At 31.2% G+C, this 22,375-nt stretch overlaps 1 protein-coding gene across 1 annotated transcript in view; it reads right to left on the bottom strand.

Annotated features, from left to right (window-relative positions):
• LOC140441396 (uncharacterized) overlaps window positions 1-22,375 on the bottom strand; it is a 343,618-nt gene that overhangs the window by 264,782 nt on the left and 56,461 nt on the right. The window contains exon 2 of the mRNA XM_072532110.1: window positions 15,316-15,902. Coding sequence (XP_072388211.1) covers window positions 15,316-15,902 — 587 coding nt within the window. The remainder of the gene's footprint in view (window positions 1-15,315; window positions 15,903-22,375) is intronic.

The following is a 22,375-nucleotide window of genomic DNA, read 5'->3' on the forward strand; positions in this document are numbered from 1 at the left end:
ACATTGGCATTAGTTCCGTTCGTATTGGTTAGTACTCGGACCTTTGTAAGTCGGAAAATACCTCTGATGGCTTTTCTAGCAATCCTGATTCCTGATCTAATTAATACGTTCTTGTCACATATCCACACATTAGCACTGGTTTAATCACTGTTTTATATATCCTGCTTTTAGAGATTCGTATTAGACTTCTGGATTTAAAAGTATTATAAGAGTTATGTATACATCAGTTAGCTACCTGAATATTCCCTTTTATTTCTTATGTTACAAAGTTATCTACGATATCTAAAACGTTTCAATTCTTTAAAATTATATGGGTTTATTGTTACGTTATGCCCTTCTCTACGTCATCCCTTTTGTATGTTAAAGAACATTTATATGCTTTATTACTGACTATTAGACCGTTTTTTTTAGCTAATATCATTATTTTATAGCATCTCATTATTTAATTTATGGATTAAATCCGGATAGCAAATTGATATTCTTCACTTATGACATTCTGCAATTATTGTTGGATAGCCCAAAATTGACGAAGTAAGTCTAAAACGTTTGTTTGACATTAATGTAAGATAGGCTCAACGTAAACCTGGTAACTATGTCAAATATGTCAATGTCAAGTCAACACCACTTCCCAACGGGGACAATGGGCGACATGATCATGTTGTAATGTATGAATATTATTAATATATGTTTAGCCAATACAGTAGTTTAATTGAGACCTTATTAACATACTTTAAACATGGCGCAGTCAATTTATGGAATCTACGTGTCCAAGGATAAAGTTAAGTGCTAAGTTTATTAAAAAGAAAAATTTAAGTGTTCCCAAAATGGCAAGCATGGTCAATGGAATAGGTTATGTTAAGTTACCCCAAGATTTCGACCTCCAGGGTCAGAGTGCCGCTTCTGAATGGAAATTTTGGAAAATTTCATTCGAAGATTATTTAGTAGCAACAGGACAACACGACGCTGTAGATCAGGTGAAATTATCCATCCTGCGAAATATTATTGGCCATGAATCAGCACGGATTATGGCTACTTTTGTTATCCCTGATGAAGAACTAAATAAGTATGAATTCACAATGCAGCTGTTAGATAAGTATGTGAACCCAAGAGTTAACGAATGCTTTGAGAGGTACAACTTTATAAAACGAGTACAAGAAGATGGGGAGACATTTGAACATATTTTGACAGAGTGCAGACATTTGGTTAGAAGTTGCAATTACAATGCCCTAGATCCCGATGAGTCATGTGAAGACAAGGCATTAAGAGACAAAATTGTTATGAGAATTAGGGATCCGACCACACGAGAAGCCCTCCTGCGAATAGACAAATTAAGTTTAAATAAAGCTATAGAATTCTGCAGAACAAGTGAGCAAAGTAGATCTCAAAATTTACAGTTGCAATATAACACAGGAAATATTAATCATACACAGAAGATAGAGAAAAAGAAATATGATATAAAGAAGAAACCTTGGAATGAAGAGAAAGAAGTTGAAGAAAAAGTTTTTTTATGCAGAAGGTGTGCAAAAAAGCATGGTCCGAGGGAATGCCCAGCTTATGGCAAGAAGTGTAACAAGTGTGGACTAAAAAACCATTATGCAGTTGCCTGCAAGGTCAAAAATATTAAAAGTACTGAAAAAGATGATTGTGAGTCAACCTCTTCTAATGAATTTTTTGTAAGACATGTTAACAGCAGGAAAAAGGTATGTAATGTTGATTTGATAGACACTTGGGAAGAGTATATAGAGGTTGAAAATTATAAATTGAAAGCTAAGTTAGACACAGGGGCAGATGTAAATGTTATTCCTTTAAATGTTTATAAAAAATTTAATTGTCAATTTAAAACCAGGCCTACTGAATATGTGTTAAAGGCATTTGATGGAAATGTGTCTCATCCTATAGGTGTAGTAATTTAAATGTAAAATGTAAGGGTAAGAATATTTTTGAAGATTTTGTCATTGTGGATGGTGCAAGTCAGGTTATGATATGTGGACAAACATGTTTAAATTTAAGTTTGGTAAAACGTATTGATTCTATAAAAATAAATAAGATAGGCCGGTCTGATTTAACAGATAAATTTATCAATGAAAATTTTGAAGTTTTCACAGGGTCAGGCAAATTTCCTGGCACATATGAAATTACAACAAATGATAAATTTGAACCAGTTTGCTATCCACCTACCAAGTGTCCAATAAAAATTAGAAATTCACTTAAAACTGAGCTAGATAGATTAGTCCAAAGAAAAGCAATTGTTAAGGTAGAAAACATAGACCCCAGGGCAAGTATTAATAGAATTGTGATAGTCGAAAAGAGTAATGGTAAATTAAGAATATGTTTAGATCCCTCAGATCTGAATAAACATATAGTACGCAAACCTAGAGTTGGGGAGTCCATTGAGGAAATATGTTCAAAATTATTAAATAAAAATGTATATTCTGTTTTTGATTTATCTGAAAGTTATCACCAACTTTCAATTGATGAAAATTCTTCATGGAAATGTTGTTTCTCTACACACTATGGAACTTACAGGTTTTTAGTTTTACCTTTTGGGTTATCAAATTCTCAAGACCTTTTTCAAGAGGCAGTTGAAAAGCATTTTGGTGATATTAAAAACATTGTAGTTTGTCATGATGATATGATCATAGCAGGGGCGTCTCAAGATGAACATGATCAAGCGGTCAAAGAGGTGATAAATAGAGCAAAAGAGGTGGGTGCTAGATTTAATAAAGAGAAAATTCAATTTAGCAAAAAAGAAGTAAAGTTTATGGGACAAATTTTTTCTCATTTAGGAATGAAAGTAGATCCTGAGAGGACAGATGCTTTATGTAAATTAGAAACTCCAAAAAGTAAATTAGAGTTACAAAGAATAATAGGTTCCTTTAACTATATTAGACGTTATGTTAAAAATATGGCTGAGCAAATGCAAATTTTATGTGAACTTTTAAAAAACAATGTAGAATGGCAATGGTTGCCTAAACACCAGGAATGTTTTGATAAGTTAAAGAAAATAATTTCAAATTCTCCAGCTCTGGTACCATTTGATCCAAATAAAAAGATAGTTTTGCAATGTGATGCATCCAAAAATGGAATTGGGTGTTGTATGTTTCAAAACTATGATGGTATGTTGAAATTCGTTGCATGTTCATCTAGGTCTATGAATGAACATGAAATAAATTACAGCCAGACAGAGAAAGAGTTATTAGCCATTTTTTATGGTACACAAAAATTTCATAACTTTATTTACCAGTGTGATGTTGATGTCCAAACAGATCATAAACCAATAATTTCAATTATGCAGAAACCAATATGCAAAATTGGGTCAGTAAGGTTGCAGCGTTTAAGGCTAAAATTATTAAAGTACATATTAAATATTTATTATGTTCCAGGAAAGCATATTCAATTTGCAGATATGCTTTCTAGAGCTAGTTTAAAGGCACAAACCCTTGATTTAGAGATGTTTGATATGGTTCATTCAGTCTCACTATACTTACCAATGACAGATAAAAAAATATATCAGTTCAGAGAAGAAACCTCTAAAGATAAAGTTTTGGCTACAATTGTTGATTTTTATTATAAAGGCTGGCCTAAAGAAAACAAGATTCCAAAGTATATAAAGCCATATTACAGTATTAAAAATGATATATATGTTGAAGCAGGAATTGTTTTTGTTGAAAATAAAATAATTGTACCAAAATCTCTAAAACAGGAAATGATTACTCTGTTACATAAAGGTCATATAGGAACTAGTAAAACTATTAATAAAGCAAGATCTTTATTTTTTTGGCCAAACCTTAGGGATGATATTGTCCAGTTTATAAAAAAATGTAGAATTTGTGAAAAATTAATGCCAAATAATTATAGAGAGCCAATGTTAGCACATTCAATACCAAAATTGAGGTTTAATAAAATTGCGGCTGATATTTTGGAATTTGGTGGTAAATCTTACTTAATTCTAATAGATTATTTTTCCCATTGGATAGAGATGCTATCATTAAATAATAAAACATATGAAGCCATAATAGATGCAATGCAAGATGTTTTTTCCAGATTTGGCTATCCTCAATTTTTAATTGCAGATAATTTACAATTTATATCATTTAAGTGTAAAAAATATTACGATAAAAAACAAATTACAGTCCTGACATGTTCACCTCATTACCACCAAAGTAATGGCCTTGCTGAAAAGGATGTAGGAATTTGTAAACAAATTTAAAAAAAAAGTTTTACAGAAAACTCTGATTATCGTGAGTTAGTTTTAGAATATAATAATACTGCTATTATTTCATTAAGTGCATCTCCATCACAAATATTAAATAGTAGATCTTTGAGAACAGAAATACCAGTAAATAGTGAACAATTACAACCTAAAATTCAGAATGAGATTTATAAACTGTTATCGGACCAACAACAAAAAACAAAAGTTCAGTATGATAAACATAGTAAACGTACACCAACAACTTATAAAAGGGGGGATAATGTAGTTGTTAAGAGTAGTGTTGATAAAGTATGGTATAAAGCTGTTATTGTAAAAAAAGCTAAAGAACCCAGATCATACTGGATAAGAAAGGAATGCAATAATAGGATAGTTAGAAGAAACACAAGACACATAAGACCATCACATACAAAATCAGATGTAGCAGACATGTATCTTGAACCTGAGTTGTATCCACACACAAACCCAAATAGTTATAAGGATAATGATAATAATGATTTAAATAATGTATGTATTCAGGATAATGATTTAACAAATTTGTTTAATGAACATAGGAATACTGATATTGTAAGTCCTCATTATAGCTGCTCAAAAAATAATGATAGTAAGAAATGTAATGTTTCAAAATTCGGACGTACAATTAAACCTAGGGTACGCCTTAATCTTTAAGGGGAAGGTGTTTGACATTAATGTAAGATAGGCTTAACGTAAACCTGGTAACTATGTCAAATATGTCAATGTCAAGTCAACACCACTTCCCAACGGGGACAATGGGCGACATGATCATGTTGTAATGTATGAATATTATTAATATATGTTCAGCCAATACAGTAGTTTAATTGAGACCTTATTAACATACTTTAAACAACGTTAATCACAAAAAACTTTTATTAACTAATAACTTCGAGTCTTTATCGCGGTTAATCAATTTCTTCCTTTAAAAAAACGTTTTTTGGCTTATTTCAGATACCCCTGAAGATGCTCTAGGGAGCGAAAGTACTTGGGCAAGATTTAATTAATAAAACTGTGCTCGATATCTGCCTTTATTTTTCAATTTTTCAAAGTTCATTTATTCGAGCATTCAACCTTGTATCTATTTTTTTTATTGTGTTTAAGATATGATTTAGATTTTTTTCCACTTCAGCAACAAAAGTTTTTGGTTGTGCAACAGGAGATGTATTGTCTACGTAATAAAAGTCCTAGTATTTACTGGTACGGGGTGTGTTAATGTTCTATTATCGGTAAAATTATATTAAGGATTATGTGCAAAAGTATTTTATATAGTTGACAAAATAAATATATTGACCGATAGCTTTTGTGGTCGTTGGAGTTTTTGAAGGTTTAAGCAAGGTAACAACTTTGTCTTTGGTTTGCTTGTCTGCAGACTTTGGATATCAGTAATTGTTGTGTTTTTGGTACAAATTTTATAAGCTTTGTGCTCAGATCTTCAGTCAGTAACCGTAATATTGTTCATTATATAGGTAGATAGTGGATCCAAGCTCAACATAGTTGAAAGGTTCCCTCAGCTGACTGGTTTTGTCCTCTCTCATTTAAGTTTTTCTTTACTTATTTGCCAGCAGAGATAGCACTTTTACATTTATTATGTGTTTTTCAGGAATCATATTAATACCAAATACCCTAGGTTTGGCCCTCTATATGTTTCCTGCACTAGAAATACGTCACATTTGTGCTAAGCACCCTTAATATTTATAGACCTAATTAGAATAGTTGGTCCTAAAAAGGCCGATTTGACAAAAATCATATTGAACGGGTGATTAGCCGATTAATTAATTGTTCATTACCCAGGGTACGTCCGATTGCGGTGGTCTTATTAGTACTTAAATTTTCGTAAAGGCTTCTCTTTTGAACTCCATAATAAATGGCTAATCTTTAACTTTTCATTAAAAATTTAAATTTTACATACTGTTGATGTATGTTTTACATACATACAAGAGGTACCTTGTGGACAACATGTGCTTAATTAGGAACGAATTGAGATACATAATCAGAAGACGACAAAGGAAAATCTATATAATATATAATAATCTATATAAATGTATACCATTTTTAACAATGCATATTTATAGCGCATTTCCAGAGCCAACGTGCTAATTGTATGTAAAATGAAACTTTTTAAGGTTTTTAATGTTTGTATGAAAGATGAAACCGTATGACACATAACCGTGAAATTTATATACCAACCTATAAATCTCTTTTGAAAGAATACTGACACCTACACATTATCACAATACTACATATCATAATACTAAGAAATTTGTTATTTTAATCTAAGAATAGGCTTTATAATTTACGAGAGATTTAATTTAATGTATTTAAAATTTTACAGGATCCGGTATAGATATATTAGATATTCTTTTAGATTTTTTAGATATATTATTTCTTCAACACTGAAGTTAGTCCAATCTCTGATATTTCTCTGCCAGATTTTGTCTTTCTTCCCAAGACTTTTCTTCCCTCTACTATTCCTTGCATGATGACGCATAGAATAGAGTATTTATCGTTTCGAACTGTAGCCCAGATACGATGTCCAGATAGACAATTCGTCTTAACGCTTCTTCGTTTGAGACTTTTACAGTCCAAGGAATTTTAAGAATACGCCTATATAGCCACATTTCGAATGCCTTTAATTTTTTTACAGATTTGGCTGTCAGGGTCCAAGCTTCTACCCCATATAGCAGTTGCGACCATACGTAACATTCGACGATCTCAGTCTAATAACCACACTCAATTTCTTATTTGTAAACATTGACTTTTATCTGTTTAGTTTAGTCCTATCATTTTGCTTTATTTGTTAATGATTTCTATAAGAATTTGTAAATCCTCTATATTTTCTGTCATAATTGGGGTTTAGTCTGCAAATTTTATGTTATTAATGATGCTCACTCCATTCTTTACTTCTTTCCCATAGTGTCTCCTAATATATTAGTTGACAACACACATCTCTGGCTGACTCCCTTTTGAATTTCTGCTTGATTTGTCTCTCTATCTTTCACCCGCATGACCGCTGTTTGATTTTAGTAGATTTTTTAGTAAATTAATATCTTGGTATCTAGGTGTATGTATTTTAATGCATGGATGGGCTTACCAGGTTGAACTATGTCAAATACTTTTGAAAATCTATATTAGATATGAATACGTTTTCATTATAATCTCTGCATTTTTTAATAGTACCACCATTGCGCACAATTCCTCTTTTGTTCCCAATCCACTTCTAAATCCAAACTATGTGTTGTCCAATTGTTAGTCACATTTTTTATTGACAGACGATTTAATGTTGTTATTAATCGGATGACATTTGTGACTTTTATTAAATTTTGATAATCGTCGACAAATCAAGTCTTTTAGTGACATATTATTCTTTTAATTTTTACTTCTCATTTAATGTCTATCTTTTGTTAGTTATTTTTAGAGTAAATATATGATGACTGACATTATTCCCACTTGATTCTTTTGTTTCAGTTATTGCTCTAGCCTAATTTGACATTTTCTTTCTTCAAATCATCAAATTTTCATGGTTTGTTTATATTTCGTTATAGTAAAATTCATATTTTCCACTAAGCCTAACATAAGAAGCAGCAGTGTCATCAAACCAAAATAATCCAGTTGTGCATTACGTTTTTGCTGATCGATTTACAAGTAAATTTTAACAAACACATCAAATTGATCATCCTTTTTACTTTCGTATACGATCATACTTATCCAAATTAAATTTTCAACCCTGCGCCATGGACAATATCTGTTCCGGCTATCGACATCAAAAAACCTAAGAAATCAGAGATATCGTCAACCGTCATTAAACAAAAGTTTCGTACACTATTAAACAGATATGGCAATACCTACAGCGTATACACCGATGCATCAAAAAATGAAGACAGAGTTGGAGCAGCAATTTATTCGGAAGACATCTCAGTTAGTTTCCAATTGTCGTCAATTACAACCATCTTTTCGGCTGAATTATTTGCAATTCTAAAAGCACTATCGTTAATACAAAACAAAAACCAAGAAATATGTATAATAATCACAGATTCTCTAAATTCATTTTCCTCACTGACTCAATTATACTGTGACAACCCCCTTCTACTTCTTAGTAAAAAAGAGCATAAAAACATTTCAAATAAGAAAATCCAAGTTCATTTTTTATGGGTACCTTCTCATGTCAGAATTGAAGGTAACGAAGTTGTAGATAAACTAGCTAAAAACGCACCAAATAACCTAATGTCCGAAGAAAGTAACATATTGGTACAAAACGATTTAAACTATAAACTTATACTACAAAAAATAATTCAAAAATGGCAACAAACTTGGAACAACACTCCATCAAGGCTATATGAAGTCAACAAACATCCACATCTTTGGAAACCAAAAATAAAAGACAGAAGACTGCCCTAGAAGAAAATACAGATACTAAAAGAATAATTTCTTATCTTAAAGACTGTCAACTTCTTCATATAATTTAAAACATACATTGTAATACACATACATATTATTATTATTAATTATGAACCAATGTATATACACTATTTGTATCAACTGTAACATTAATCTAAATACGCTAATGCCTCTGCGTGGTAGATGCGTTTAAAAAAAAGGTATTTATATTAGACTATAGATTATATTAGATTTATATTAGATTAGATATTCAGTTTTGTGAAAGCGCCTGTCTTAGACAAATTGAAGGAGCGCTCCTAAGATTTTTCGGGGTTTGGCTTAAAATTAATTCGTAGTTAATTATATTATATTTAAGGCAATCATTTAGATTTTTTTTCACTTCAGCAACAAAAGTTTTGGTTGTGCAATGTATCGTCTACATGAAAGTCCTAGTATCTACTGTTATCGGTTAATCATTTGTGTAAATGTAATACAGTGTAGGTGCCATTACGCTACCCCAAGCGAGACCATTCATCTGCGTTCTTCATCTTACCATTGAATGATACGAAAAATCTTCTATTCTGTAGATATACGCGGATAAAACAAGTAATGTTTTTATCCAAGGCGATGTCATGCAGCTTTGGAGAAATGTTCTCTTATTTAATATGTCGTAAGTGGCATTTAGATTGACAAATACCACCCCTGATACCCGATATCTTTCGTACTCGTTGTTGCTTTTTGCAAAAACGGGTACGTTATTACGTACGTTAATAAGTATTACGAATAAAAATAAATAAGCAAGAAGAATACAAGTGATCTATATTTAAACTAAGTGACAGAAAAAAGAATATTATATATACATTTACTTCTAAATTAGAAATTAAATTTTGATATGCCTGACAACGAAAGATACAAAAACACAATTATATAAAGTTGAAAATAATAATAGCTTGTACAAGCGACAAAGCATTTAAAACAATAAGACCGAACATATTATATGTAATTGTAATAGATATGTTGCCGAGAATCAAGATACCCTAAGGAACCCAAATATTTCTTCTTTTAGTATCTGCTATAAGTGTATCCATGTGTTTATGTGTATCTAAAATATGGTATATAGGATATTGAATTCCCTACATTTAAAAATCGAAATATTGAAATAAGACTCTAAAAAATTGGAATTTTAAGAATGATTTATAAATTGTTATAATTTAGATTTTACTACTCCATGAAACATATATTTTATACGTCATAAACTGTAGCAATCGAAACAGCGGAACGTTCATTTATATAATAAATATTTCAGTGCCAACGCATTTAAAAAAAATACTAATAAATAAAAATGAACTCTTGCCTTTTCCAAGTTTATAATAGACACTACTTAAGTTTAAAAATAATTAAAGCAAGTAATATAAATTACCACTCTAAAATATTTAACTGCATTAACCAAGTATTTGTGAAATTTCTCGATGACTAAATTGATTGATATTTAAATAAATTTGAAGTACCAAAATGTACCTGCTGTAAAATTTGAAAGTCTACGACTAATCAAATTATTTTCAGCATCGCAAGAGTTTAGTTGTGTACGCGAAGGTATACATACGGATCCCAAAAGTGTTTTAACCTATTACAGAGTTCACTTAATCCTACGTGTTGCTCGGAGTCTACATAAAGCGCTACGCAGATAATAATATACACGGTGTATATTCTACTGGAGTTAGTATAATACCGTTTTAGAACGGAGCTTACATTAACCGCTAGATGTATATATATATATATATATATATATATATATATATATATATATATATATATATATATATATATATATATATATATATATATATTGTTATGTTTCTTCTTTCCCAACCAAAGAAAAATAAATAAAAAAATCCATTGAAATAAAATTTTAAGATATCAATATAAACAAATTGTATATAGTAATTTAAGATAAGATTTAGTGTAGATAAGAATAGAAATTTCGTTTTTCCGTTTCAAACAAAATTATCAAAAATCCTTTGTTTAGAATTAGAAGACATTTTACCTGTAAGTTAATCTTTTCATTGTTTGTATAGTCGAGTATTATTAAATGACCATATTCTAATCTTTTGAAATATGTATAAATTATTGTGTATTGACAAAACCAATTTTAAAGTAAGCTATTTAGTTTTTCTCTGAAACCGAAATTAGGCTTTTCCAAAATCATGGTAAACACAATTTGAGCTTTTGATTGGACGGTCGTTTTTAAATGGGAATTTGTGAGTCGATCAGAAGACCGGATAATTTAGTTATATTTTGGTCATCGAAAGGAAACAGTCGTTTGTCTCAAGATAGGGTGTGGTTCGTGAGTTTGGATAACGGCGTAACGAAAAGAAGTGAAAAGTTTGCAGAAGGAGATAACAAGTAGATTAAAAGAGGTCCTTGTATCTACCGTGGGCATTTTATAAAGTATATGTGAAAGTATTCTTACGGCATCAAGTTGACAAAAGGAGGTCCTGGTGTCATAAATAAGTAGCTGAGTTTGGAGAAGTGAATCAGGTGGTTTTTGTGTAGTCTGCAGGAGGTTTGCAGAGACGTTAAGAAGGAGCCGAGGTGCCAAAGAGGAGAGATCACATCGTTGAGGAGACTGGACTTTTCTGGGTATGTTCCAACATACAACTCAAGAAGAAAATAAGCTGTAAGTGTTTGTACAATTGAATTTTATATCTGTGAAGGATCGTGACCTAATGACCATTTGACATCATGGTCATTAGCATTCAAATTTAAGAACTGAGGTTTTGTTAGGCTAATCAAAAGTTTAAAGTTTTGTTGTTTCTTGTTTCAAGTAAAGAAAATTTTAAGTAAAATTGGTTTTCACGTAATATAAATGTATGTAGCTTTATAATCTTATTATTATAAAAATTTGATTTATTTTATTGTAGGCTGATTGATAAGATAACGACAGAATTTAATAATTGTTTTATTCGTTCATATAAAATAAAGAAACGTAAATCTTTGTAATATAATATATTTATATTCTTATCCTTTCTTCTCTCCCGATAAAAGACAACTAGAAAATCTTTTGAATCCATCGAACACAGGTAATATAAGGATTATTTTACTTTTGATAACAAATAAGTTATAATTCTTTTTTTATTGGCTCAATAAACTAAGATTAAAGTCAAAATAAACAATCATAACAATATATATAATTAAATATTTTTCTCGCTGGCTCGATTGTTAATACGAGTATATACCATAAATAACTTAGATTGACAACTATACTATACTATACTATAATAACTAGACAACTGTTTGGAAAGGTTTTCCATTTAATGGAGCTATCTTATGTAAGATTAAAAAGTTATTTAACTGCAACAAGTGCTTAGGCATATTCCCATTTCCTGTATCAGTTGTCAATATTTTTGCCAGACATAAGTGGTTTTTAAATGATAAAGTAAGTGAATGTAACAAACTGTAAATATCAGGAATATATTTTGTTCCAAATATTTCATTTTTAACACTTTGATGACACAATTGAAGATCAAGTCAATCTACAAAACTACAAAGACATCGATAATTTATGCCAATTCCTACAAATAAGGGCATCACGGATACAGGAAAAAAGAGCAAGAAGGTCACAAGAAAATTACATACACCGAGAAACTCAGGAATACAGAGAGAGAGAGGACAAAATTTTAGGAGGGATTACACTAGACGAGAATTTATTCCCAGGAGGGAAAACGAAAATATGGAAAACAGAAGAGGAAATGATGATTTCAGAAATCGGCTATGGAATGAGGACAGATATCGAGAAAATCACAACAGAAATAACACACGCGCATATCCCGAAAACAGAAATTACAATAGACGAAATGAACAGGCATATCGTGGAAACCGGAACGGATATGACAGACCAAAAGAAAACAGAAGAGAGGTAAATCATACACAAATAGAGGACAATGAGAATGAAAGACACAGCGATGAAAGAAGAAATACGGAAGAACAACAGATGGTTTTTCACGAAAGCACCCACTAAAACCAAAAAACCAGGCAGAAATTTTTTGTCACCCGAAGGAATTCATTAAATTAGCAGGAAATAATGAGGAAAGAAGAGGAGTTAATTTAAAATTTGTAGATGGTTTCATAAAAAATAGACCAATCAAAATTTTGATAGACACCGGTTGAGAAATAACATTGGTAAACAGAAAATTAATAGAAGTGAGTTTGACAAATTTAATTTACAAAATACCAAGGGTAAATTTGGTGGGTGCAAATAAACGGACATTGGCAACGATAAATGAAGGAATACGAGTGAGGGTACGATTGGATGAGAAAATATATGCACTACAATGTGTAATAATGCCAAACATGTCGCATGACATGATTGTAGGAGTGGACGAACTGACAGAAAAACATGTAGTCATAGATTTCAAAAATAATACGATGAAACTAACAGAAGAAAAAGAAGGAGAACAGGAAAATGAACATGGGAAAAAGAAAATTGATAATTCGGAAAAAGAACAAACAGTGGAAATGAATTTGGCAACGAAGCAAGGACAAAGAAGAAAAGGAAGAAAACTTAAGAAAAGGATAAAGGAAGTCAATACCGGAGATTCCTCAAAAGAAGGGATGAGAACCGAAGAAGAAGAAGAAATAGTGTCAACAAAGGAAAATGAAAAGGATATGATTGAAACAGTGGTATTTAAGGAAGAGATTGATGAAAAAGAGGAGAAAAAATGTGCGATAAATATGTGTCAAGAATCTGAGGAAAAAGAAAGAAAATTGATATGTGGAGAAGAAAAAGAAAATGAGGTGCGTCTGATGTTAAAAGAACACGAAACTATAATAAATGAGGAAAACAGAGTGGCAAAAAAGTACGAACATTCTTTTGAGGTTAAAAACTTGGGAAACTTTCAATCGAAGACGTACCCGATCCCATATAAATATCGACAACAGGTGAAAGAAGAAATTAATAAAATGTTGAAAGACTATTCTTTATTGTTTTTGCATAGAGAAACACCCCTAAATGATTCAGTAATTTTTATCATATGCAAAGGCGGGGATTTGTTATGTTTCTTCTTTCCCAACCAAAGAAAAATAAATAAAAAATCCATCGAAATAAAATTTTAAGATATCAATATAAACAAATTGTATATAGTAATTTAAGATAAGATTTAGTGTAGATAAGAATAGAAATTTGTTTGGCAAACGACCTTTTTCCGTTTCAAACAAAATTATCAAAAATCCTTTGTTTAGAATTAGAAGACATTTTACCTGTAAGTTAATCTTTTCATTGTTTGTATAGTCGAGTATTAAATGACCATATTCTAATCTTTTGAAATATGTATAAATTATTGTGTATTGACAAAACCAATTTTAAAGTAAGCTATTTAGTTTTTCTCTGAAACCGAAATTAGGCTTTTCCAAAATCATGGTAAACACAATTTGAGCTTTTGATTGGACGGTCGTTTTTAAATGGGAATTTGTGAGTCGATCAGGAGACCGGATAATTTAGTTATATTTTGGCCATCGAAAGGAAACAGTCGTTTGTCTCAAGATAGGGTGTGGTTCGTGAGTTTGGATACCGGCATAACGAAAAGAAGTGAATAGTTTGCAGAAGGAGATAACAAGTAGATTAAAAGAGGTCCTTGTATCTACCGTGGGCATTTTATAAAGTATATGTGAAAGTATTCTTACGGCATCAAGTTGACAAAAGGAGGTCCTGGTGTCATAAATAAGTAGCTGAGTTTGGAGAAGTGAATCAGGTGTTTTTTGTGTAGTCTGCAGGAGGTTTGCAGAGACGTTAAGAAGGAGCCGAGGTGCCAAAGAGGAGAGATCACATCGTTGAGGAGACTGGACTTTTCTGGGTATGTTCCAACATACAACTCAAGAAGAAAATAAGCTGTAAGTGTTTGTACAATTGAATTTTATATCTGTGAAGGATCGTGACCTAATGACCATTTGACATCATGGTCATTAGCATTCAAATTTAAGAACTGAGGTTTTGTTAGGCTAATCAAAAGTTTAAAGTTTTGTTGTTTCTTGTTTCAAGTAAAGAAAATTTTAAGTAAAATTGGTTTTCACGTAATATAAATGTATGTAGCTTTATAATCTTATTATTATAAAAATTTGATTTATTTTATTGTATGCTGATTGATAAGATAACGACAGAATTTAATAATTGTTTTATTCGTTCATATAAAATAAAGAAACGTAAATCTTTGTAATATAATATATTTATATTCTTATCCTTTCTTCTCTATCCCGATAAAAGACAACTAGAAAATCTTTTGAATCCATCGAACACAGGTAATATAAGGATTATTTTACTTTTGATAACAAATAAGTTATAATTCTTTTTTTATTGGCTCAATAAACTAAGATTAAAGTCAAAATAAACAATCATAACAATATATATAATTAAATATTTTTCTCGCTGGCTCGATTGTTAATACGAGTATATACCATAAATAACTTAGATCAATACAACTGTTTAGAAAGGTTTTCCATTTAATGGAGCTATCTTATGTAAGATTAAAAAGTTATTTAACTGCAACAAGTGCTTAGGCATATTCCCAGTTCCTGTATCAGTTGCCAATATTTTTGCCAGATATAAGTGGTTTTTAAATGATAAAGTAAGTGAATGTAACAAACTGTAAATATCAGGAATATATTTTGTTCCAAATATTTCATTTTTAAGAATAAAATTTACTGTCTAATACAGAGATACTTACATTGTAGAATTCTTGAAATTTCTTTGCTCTCGGACTAGGTTGAGCTTCAGTATCATACTCAATTTGCTCAGGAGAGGTTGGAGGTGTAATTCTATAATTTTCTTTATGATCTTTATAATAATCTGTATAAACAGCAAACCTGACTGAGGCATCTGTATCTCTTAAAATGGCTTGTTTAAATCCAGTAGAAACTTTTGCCAACCTATATAAATCACCATTTGATAAATCTTTGAGTATTTTATTCATAATAACATGGTTTGAAATTATCTTGTTTAAGAGATTCTGTTGTGGTTTATAAAATAGTCTTTTCTTTGCTTGTAAATTGGATTTATCAATTTTAAGTGGGGTGATAGGTTTTTTGCACTCTAAAGAGGGTAGTTCTGGATACAAGATCTCATAAGCTTCTTTATGTAAAGGTGATTGAGATTGCATGCCAAACTGAGAGAAATTTTTCACAAAACTATTTGTATTTGATTTTCCGAAAGTATCTCTATCATATTTCATTTGTTGATCAGGAGTATTAGGAACGGAGTAGAATGTTTTTTCATTGGTTTTATGAGATTTGCTAGTACGTTGAACAGGTGAATCTAAAAAAGTAAATATTAAAGTACAATCTGGATACTATCTTATAAATAGTAAGAACACAAATAATATTTTTACATTTTAATATTAATCTTGATTGCAGAACATTGAAGGAGTTTCATTCACACTCACAAAATCATCAGTTTTGTGACTGTGAGGTGTGATGCATCACTGCTTTTCAAAATTATTTATGACACAATTGGTTTTCTAATGTACCGGGAAATAGCTCTTGAATTTGTTGAAGTGTATTACCTTGGTAATATCAGTTGACACTTTGGACTTTTTCCGCATCTGAATAAACCATAAAAAAATATATTTTTTGTTTGAAAAATATTTTTTGATATCATCATAAATCATATGTTTGAGATGTTGACGACATTATCTTGGCTGTGCCATTTAATAAAACTGATAAATTACTAAACACCTGTAACAGTTTCAATCCAAAAATCTAATTTATTATAGAGAAAGAGAATACTAACTTTTCAGTAATCTTTACAGACGTTAAGATGATAAGTGATGCAAATCATATTATTAAAATTGATTGGTATCACAAACCTTCTCCTATAGGGAGGTATTTAACTAACATTATTTCTCAAATCTAAGGTTCACCCCGATATTAAGTTTATTATTTCTCAAATCAATAATGTCACTGCTTTTCTTGATAATCACCTCCCTGACAATTTGTTGGACACTTTTGAGTCATCTTTACATAAGAAATTTAATTTTGTATATCATAAATCCATGACACACCTCCGTAAGAAACTTTAGACACCCCCCAATTTAAAATTCCATTTAATCTTAAGTGGATTAAAAATTTATCCAATACTGAGGTTCCTCAGGACATTCTTAAGTTGTTATCCTTGGGTCCTAAATTTGGCTTACAGCCATCTTTCAGAGATTACTCTGTTAGTAGAATCTTAGCAGATGTTGAAAATATTTTGTCACATGCTGACAATACTGACCTTCTATCTCTTAGGTCTCTTTACAACAATATTCTGTTGAATTTTTCTAATCGCCCTAGACAACCCATATCGGAGTTAGACAGATTTACAGGGAGACGGTATCGTTTTTAAAAACCCACCTTAATCTTCTCGTTCTTACTAGTGATAAAGTGAATGCCACTATCCTCATGGACATAGATCAATATCTCAGTCTGAGTCAATCGTTGTTAGATGATGATAGATACTATCAACCTCTCTCTACCAACCCTTGCTCTAAATTCACTAATAAAATAAATAAATTCATTACTCATTTAAAAAATTTAAAGATCATAGATCAACCACTTGCAAAAATTTTACATAATTATGATGGATATGCTCCCAGATTTTTCTACCGAAAATATATAAGCCCACATTGAGCATGAGGCCGATTGTTTCCTCCATTAATTCACCTAATATTAATATTTCAAAATTTTTAACTGATATACTATCAAAATCTTATAATAACTTTAATATTGTTGATTCTTTTGACTTAAGTTCATTTATTAATAAATTTGAATTTCCACAAGGTTACATTTTAGTGAGTTTCGATGTGGTATCTCTTTTCACTAATTTACCTTTGTCTAGTGTCACGACCTCCTTAAGAAATCATTGGAATTCTATCCAACCTAACTGTCCTGTATCCTAGGATGTATTTGCAGAACTGTTTTTGCAATTAGTATTTGACACTAATTTTTTGGTATTGAATGACAAATATTATCTTCAAATTTTTGGGACACCTATGGTTCCTCAATCTTTCCCATCCTAGTTCATTTTGTATTGGATGATTTAGTATCTGACCGTTTGGGTCTTTTAGATTTCCAAATCCCTTTTATTAAGCGGTATGTTGATGACCTATTATTAGCCTTACCCCTAGCAAAGATACATGCCACCTTGTCTTTGTTCAACAAGTTTGATCCTCACTTACAGTTCACTACTGAACTTGAGGACCCCACCTCAAATAGTATTACCTTCTTAGACAGGCGTGTCATTAGAATGGGAGACAACACCTTAACCACAAGTTGGTATAGGAAACCAATGGCCTCTAATAGGTTTCTCAACTACCATTCTTGTCATCCCTACAAATATAAATTAAACCTAATTAAAGCTTTAAGCTGTAGGCTAAATAGACTGACACATCCGGTTAATCGAAGGGAATCCCTCCAATTACTTAGAAATATTCTAATTGAGAATTCATATCCATCTTCCCTCATTAATAAATACCTTTATGCACAGAGTTATGATTCCTCTTTAAATGACATGCCCAATGGTGACCAACTCAAAGAATAATATCAAATAATTCAATTAATAACACTGTTCTGCCTAATACTGTACTTGGGACTCCAACCACCCATTACTCATATCTACCTTATTTTCATCAAGTTACTGAAAAACTTATTAAACTGTACAAACAAAAAAATGTACCGGTTAAAAATGCTAAGACTGTCAGCAATTTGTTTTCTAAAACTAAAACACCCTTCTGGAACAAGTAAATGTCATCTATCACATACTTTGTGCTGAGTGTGACTCATGCTACATCGGGCAGACAGGGAGATCACTGAGAGGGCGTCTTACGACACACCGCAGTGATATCAACTTATCTAAGCATACTTGTGCTCTTGCCCAGCATGCTATCAACACTAAACACAAAGTGGACTTTAATGAAGTTAAGATTCTTGGCAATGAACGCAATCTCGTTAAAAGACAGTTTTTGGAAATGTGTTCAATACTTAAACACCCTAACGCTCTTAATAAGAGAACGGACATTAGTAACTTGAGCCAAATTATATGCATTAATATTGCAGAATTAGGCTTAATATGTTGTTTACTTTAAAAATTGTCCCCTAAGGTGTATGTTCTATCATATTTTAATATTAAATAATTTCAATTAAAATAAAATAGTTTCTTACTTAATTACTTGGATTTATTCAACTTACATTTTATTGATTATTTTGTCAATGTTACTTTTACATATTTAAATAATTGTTTCTGCTCAAATAATTTAATAAAATTTTATAATAAAATAGATTCATAGAATCTATATTATTCTCAGTTCCAAATGTACGAACCTTGGACTGATGGAGGTTGAATCAATCTTCACCTGTTGCTGGCTATTCTGCCACAACATTAACTTTTTAAAATATGCCTTGCTGTTCTGTCATATTTTGACCTCAAGGCTACTGTCTTTTCTCGTTCGACGTGGTACCTAAATGCTGGTCGCATTTCACCGACAGCGACTGAGAAGCTTAAGAGTGGTAACTTCATTATATAATTTTTTTTAAATATCTATAATACAATTTATATAATGTTACCTAAAGTTAAAATCAAATTTAAATAATAATATACTGTTGGAAGTGCATCATATGATATTTTTGGTTCTCTGTAAATTAATGTTTTTTACTAAGTTTTTTCACATTTTTTATATACATGTACCATTACCACATGTCTTTTGCTGTGCTAAGTTGAGTTAATTTGTAAACTGTATTCAGTTCCAATTAATTGTCTATACAACATAATATTTAATGTCCAGTATCATAAGCTTTTTTACAATTTTATATCTTTGACTGCTACATAACTTTTTAAGGTAACACACTTATAACTTTTCCATGGATGTTTTTCATATTGTTCTTTTTAGATGAACTGATGATGCTTCTTGATTAAGAAGCAAAACGTCTTCAATAAATAGATGAAGTAGCCACCTTCTTTGTCTTTTATTTATTGAAGACGTTTTGCTTCTTAATCAAGAAGCATCATCAGTTCATCTAAAAAGAACAATATGAAAAACATCCATGGAAAAGTTATAAGTGTGTTACCTTAAAAAGTTATGTAGCAGTCAAAGATATCTTCTTCTTCTTCTTCTAATGGCGCTACAACCCTTTGTGAGTCTTGGCCTGCTTAACAATGTTCTTCCATTCTGCCCTGTCGGATACTTTCCTTCGCCACTGCCTGATGTTCATGGTTTTAAGATCCCTCTCTACGTCGTCTATCCATCTTTTACGGGGCCTTCCTCTTGTTCTGTTTCCTTGGGGCTTCCATCTCTGGACTACTTTTACAGCTCGATTATCTGGCATTCTTTCTAGGTGACCAAGCCAGTTTAGTCTTTGTGACTTTACAAATCTGACAATATCTGCGCTCTGCATTAGTTCATCCAGCTCGTGATTCATTTTAATTCTCCACGAACCATCGCTGCATTGGGTTGGTCCAAATATCTTCCTTAGTATTTTGCGCTCAAATATTCTCAGTTGATTTTCATCAGTGGTTGAGAGGGTCCACGTTTCACATCCATATGTGACCACTGGTCTAATTACTGTTTTGTAGATTCTCAGCTTAGACTCACGATTCAGTAACTTACTTTTCATTAAGTCTTTGTATGCATAAAAGCACTTATTACCGCTAAGAATCCGTGCTTGTATTTCTTGACTGATGTTGTTGTTGTCATTTATTATTGAGCCTAGGTAGGGAAAAGTGGAGGCATATTTGTAGGTATGGTTGTCTACCTTCAGATTCTCATGTTCATTCGATTTTGTGCACTCCATATATTTTGTTTTGCTTTCATTTATATATAGACCAAACGTAGCAGCTTCTCGTTTCAGTTCTATAACTTTTTCGCTTAATACACTTTTGTTGCGGCTTATTATGGCAACATCATCCGCATATGCGCATATTTGCATAGATCTTGTATTAATACAGCCGTTTATATCCAGTTTTCTAACAACAGCTTCTAAAGTTAGATTAAAAAGTGTTGTTGATAAGGCATCCCCTTGTCTAACTCCATTTTCAATATCAAAGGCCTGCGTCATATCTCCATCTATTTTCACCATAGCTTTGGAACCCTCCAGAGTCATTCGTATAAGTTTAACCAACTTATTGGGTATCCCTAACATAGATAGTTGCTTTAACATCTTTTGTCGATCTACTCCATCAAACGCCTGTTTGAAATCGATATACAAGTTGTAATTGTCAAAGATATAAAATTGTCAAAGATATAAAATTGTAAAAAAGCTTATGATAATGGACATTAAATTAATAAAAGGGATTTGGAAATCTAAAAGACCCAAACGGTCAGATACTAAATCATCCAATACAAAATGAACTAGGATGGGAAAGATTGAGGAACCATAGGTGTCCCAAAAATTTGAAGATACTATTTGTCATTAAATACCAAAAAATTAGTGTCAAATACTAATTGCAAAAACAGTTCTGCAAATACATCCCAGGATACAGGACAGTTAGGTTGGATAGAATTCCAATGATTTCTTAAGGAGGTCGTGACACTAGACAAAGGTAAATTAGTGAAAAGAGATACCACATCGAAACTCACTAAAATGTAACCTTGTGGAAATTCAATTTTATTAATAAATAAACTTAAGTCAAAAGAATCAACAATATTAAAGTTATTATAATTATAAGATTTTGATAGTATATCAGTTAAAAATTTTGAAATATTAATATTAGGTGAATTAATGGAGGAAACAATCGGCCTCATGCTCAATGTGGGCTTATATATTTTCGGTAGAAAAATCTGGGAGCATATCCATCATAATTATGTAAAAATTTTGCAAGTGGTTGATCTATGATCTTTAAATTTTTTAAATGAGTAATGAATTTATTTATTTTATTAGTGAATTTAGAGCAAGGGTTGGTAGAGAGAGGTTGATAGTATCTATCATCATCTAACAACGATTGACTCAGACTGAGATATTGATCTATGTCCATGAGGATAGTGGCATTCACTTTATCACTAGTAACACCGAGAAGATTAAGGTGGGTTTTTAAAAACGATACCGTCTCCCTGTAAATCTATCTAACTCCGATATGGGTTGTCTAGGGCGATTAGAAAAATTCAACAGAATATTGTTGGAAAGAGACCTAAGAGATAGAAGGTCAGTATTGTCAGCATGTGACAAAATATTTTCAACATCTGCTAAGATTCTACTAACAGAGTAATCTCTGAAAGATGGCTGTAAGCCAAATTTAGGACCCAAGGATAACAACTTAAGAATGTCCTGAGGAACCTCAGTATTGGATAAATTTTTAATCCACTTAAGATTAAATGGAATTTTAAATTGGGGGGTGTCTAAAGTTTCTTACGGAGGTGTGTCATGGATTTATGATATACAAAATTAAATTTCTTATGTAAAGATGACTCAAAAGTGTCCAACAAATTGTCAGGGAGGTGATTATCAAGAAAAGCAGTGACATTATTGATTTGAGAAATAATAAACTTAATATCGGTGTGAACCTTAGATTTGAGAAATAATGTTAGTTAAATACCTCCCTATATGAGAAGGTTTGTGATACCAATCAATTTTAATAATATGATTTGCATCACACCTCACAGTCACAAAACTGATGATTTTGTGAGTGTGAATGAAACTCCTTCAATGTTCCTATATATATATATATATATATATATATATATATATATATATATATATATACATATATATATATATATATATATATATATATATATATATATACAGATTGAACCAATTTAA

The sequence above is a fragment of the Diabrotica undecimpunctata genome, chromosome 5 (genome assembly GCF_040954645.1).
Source record: "Diabrotica undecimpunctata isolate CICGRU chromosome 5, icDiaUnde3, whole genome shotgun sequence".
Lineage (NCBI taxonomy): Eukaryota > Metazoa > Arthropoda > Insecta > Coleoptera > Chrysomelidae > Diabrotica > Diabrotica undecimpunctata.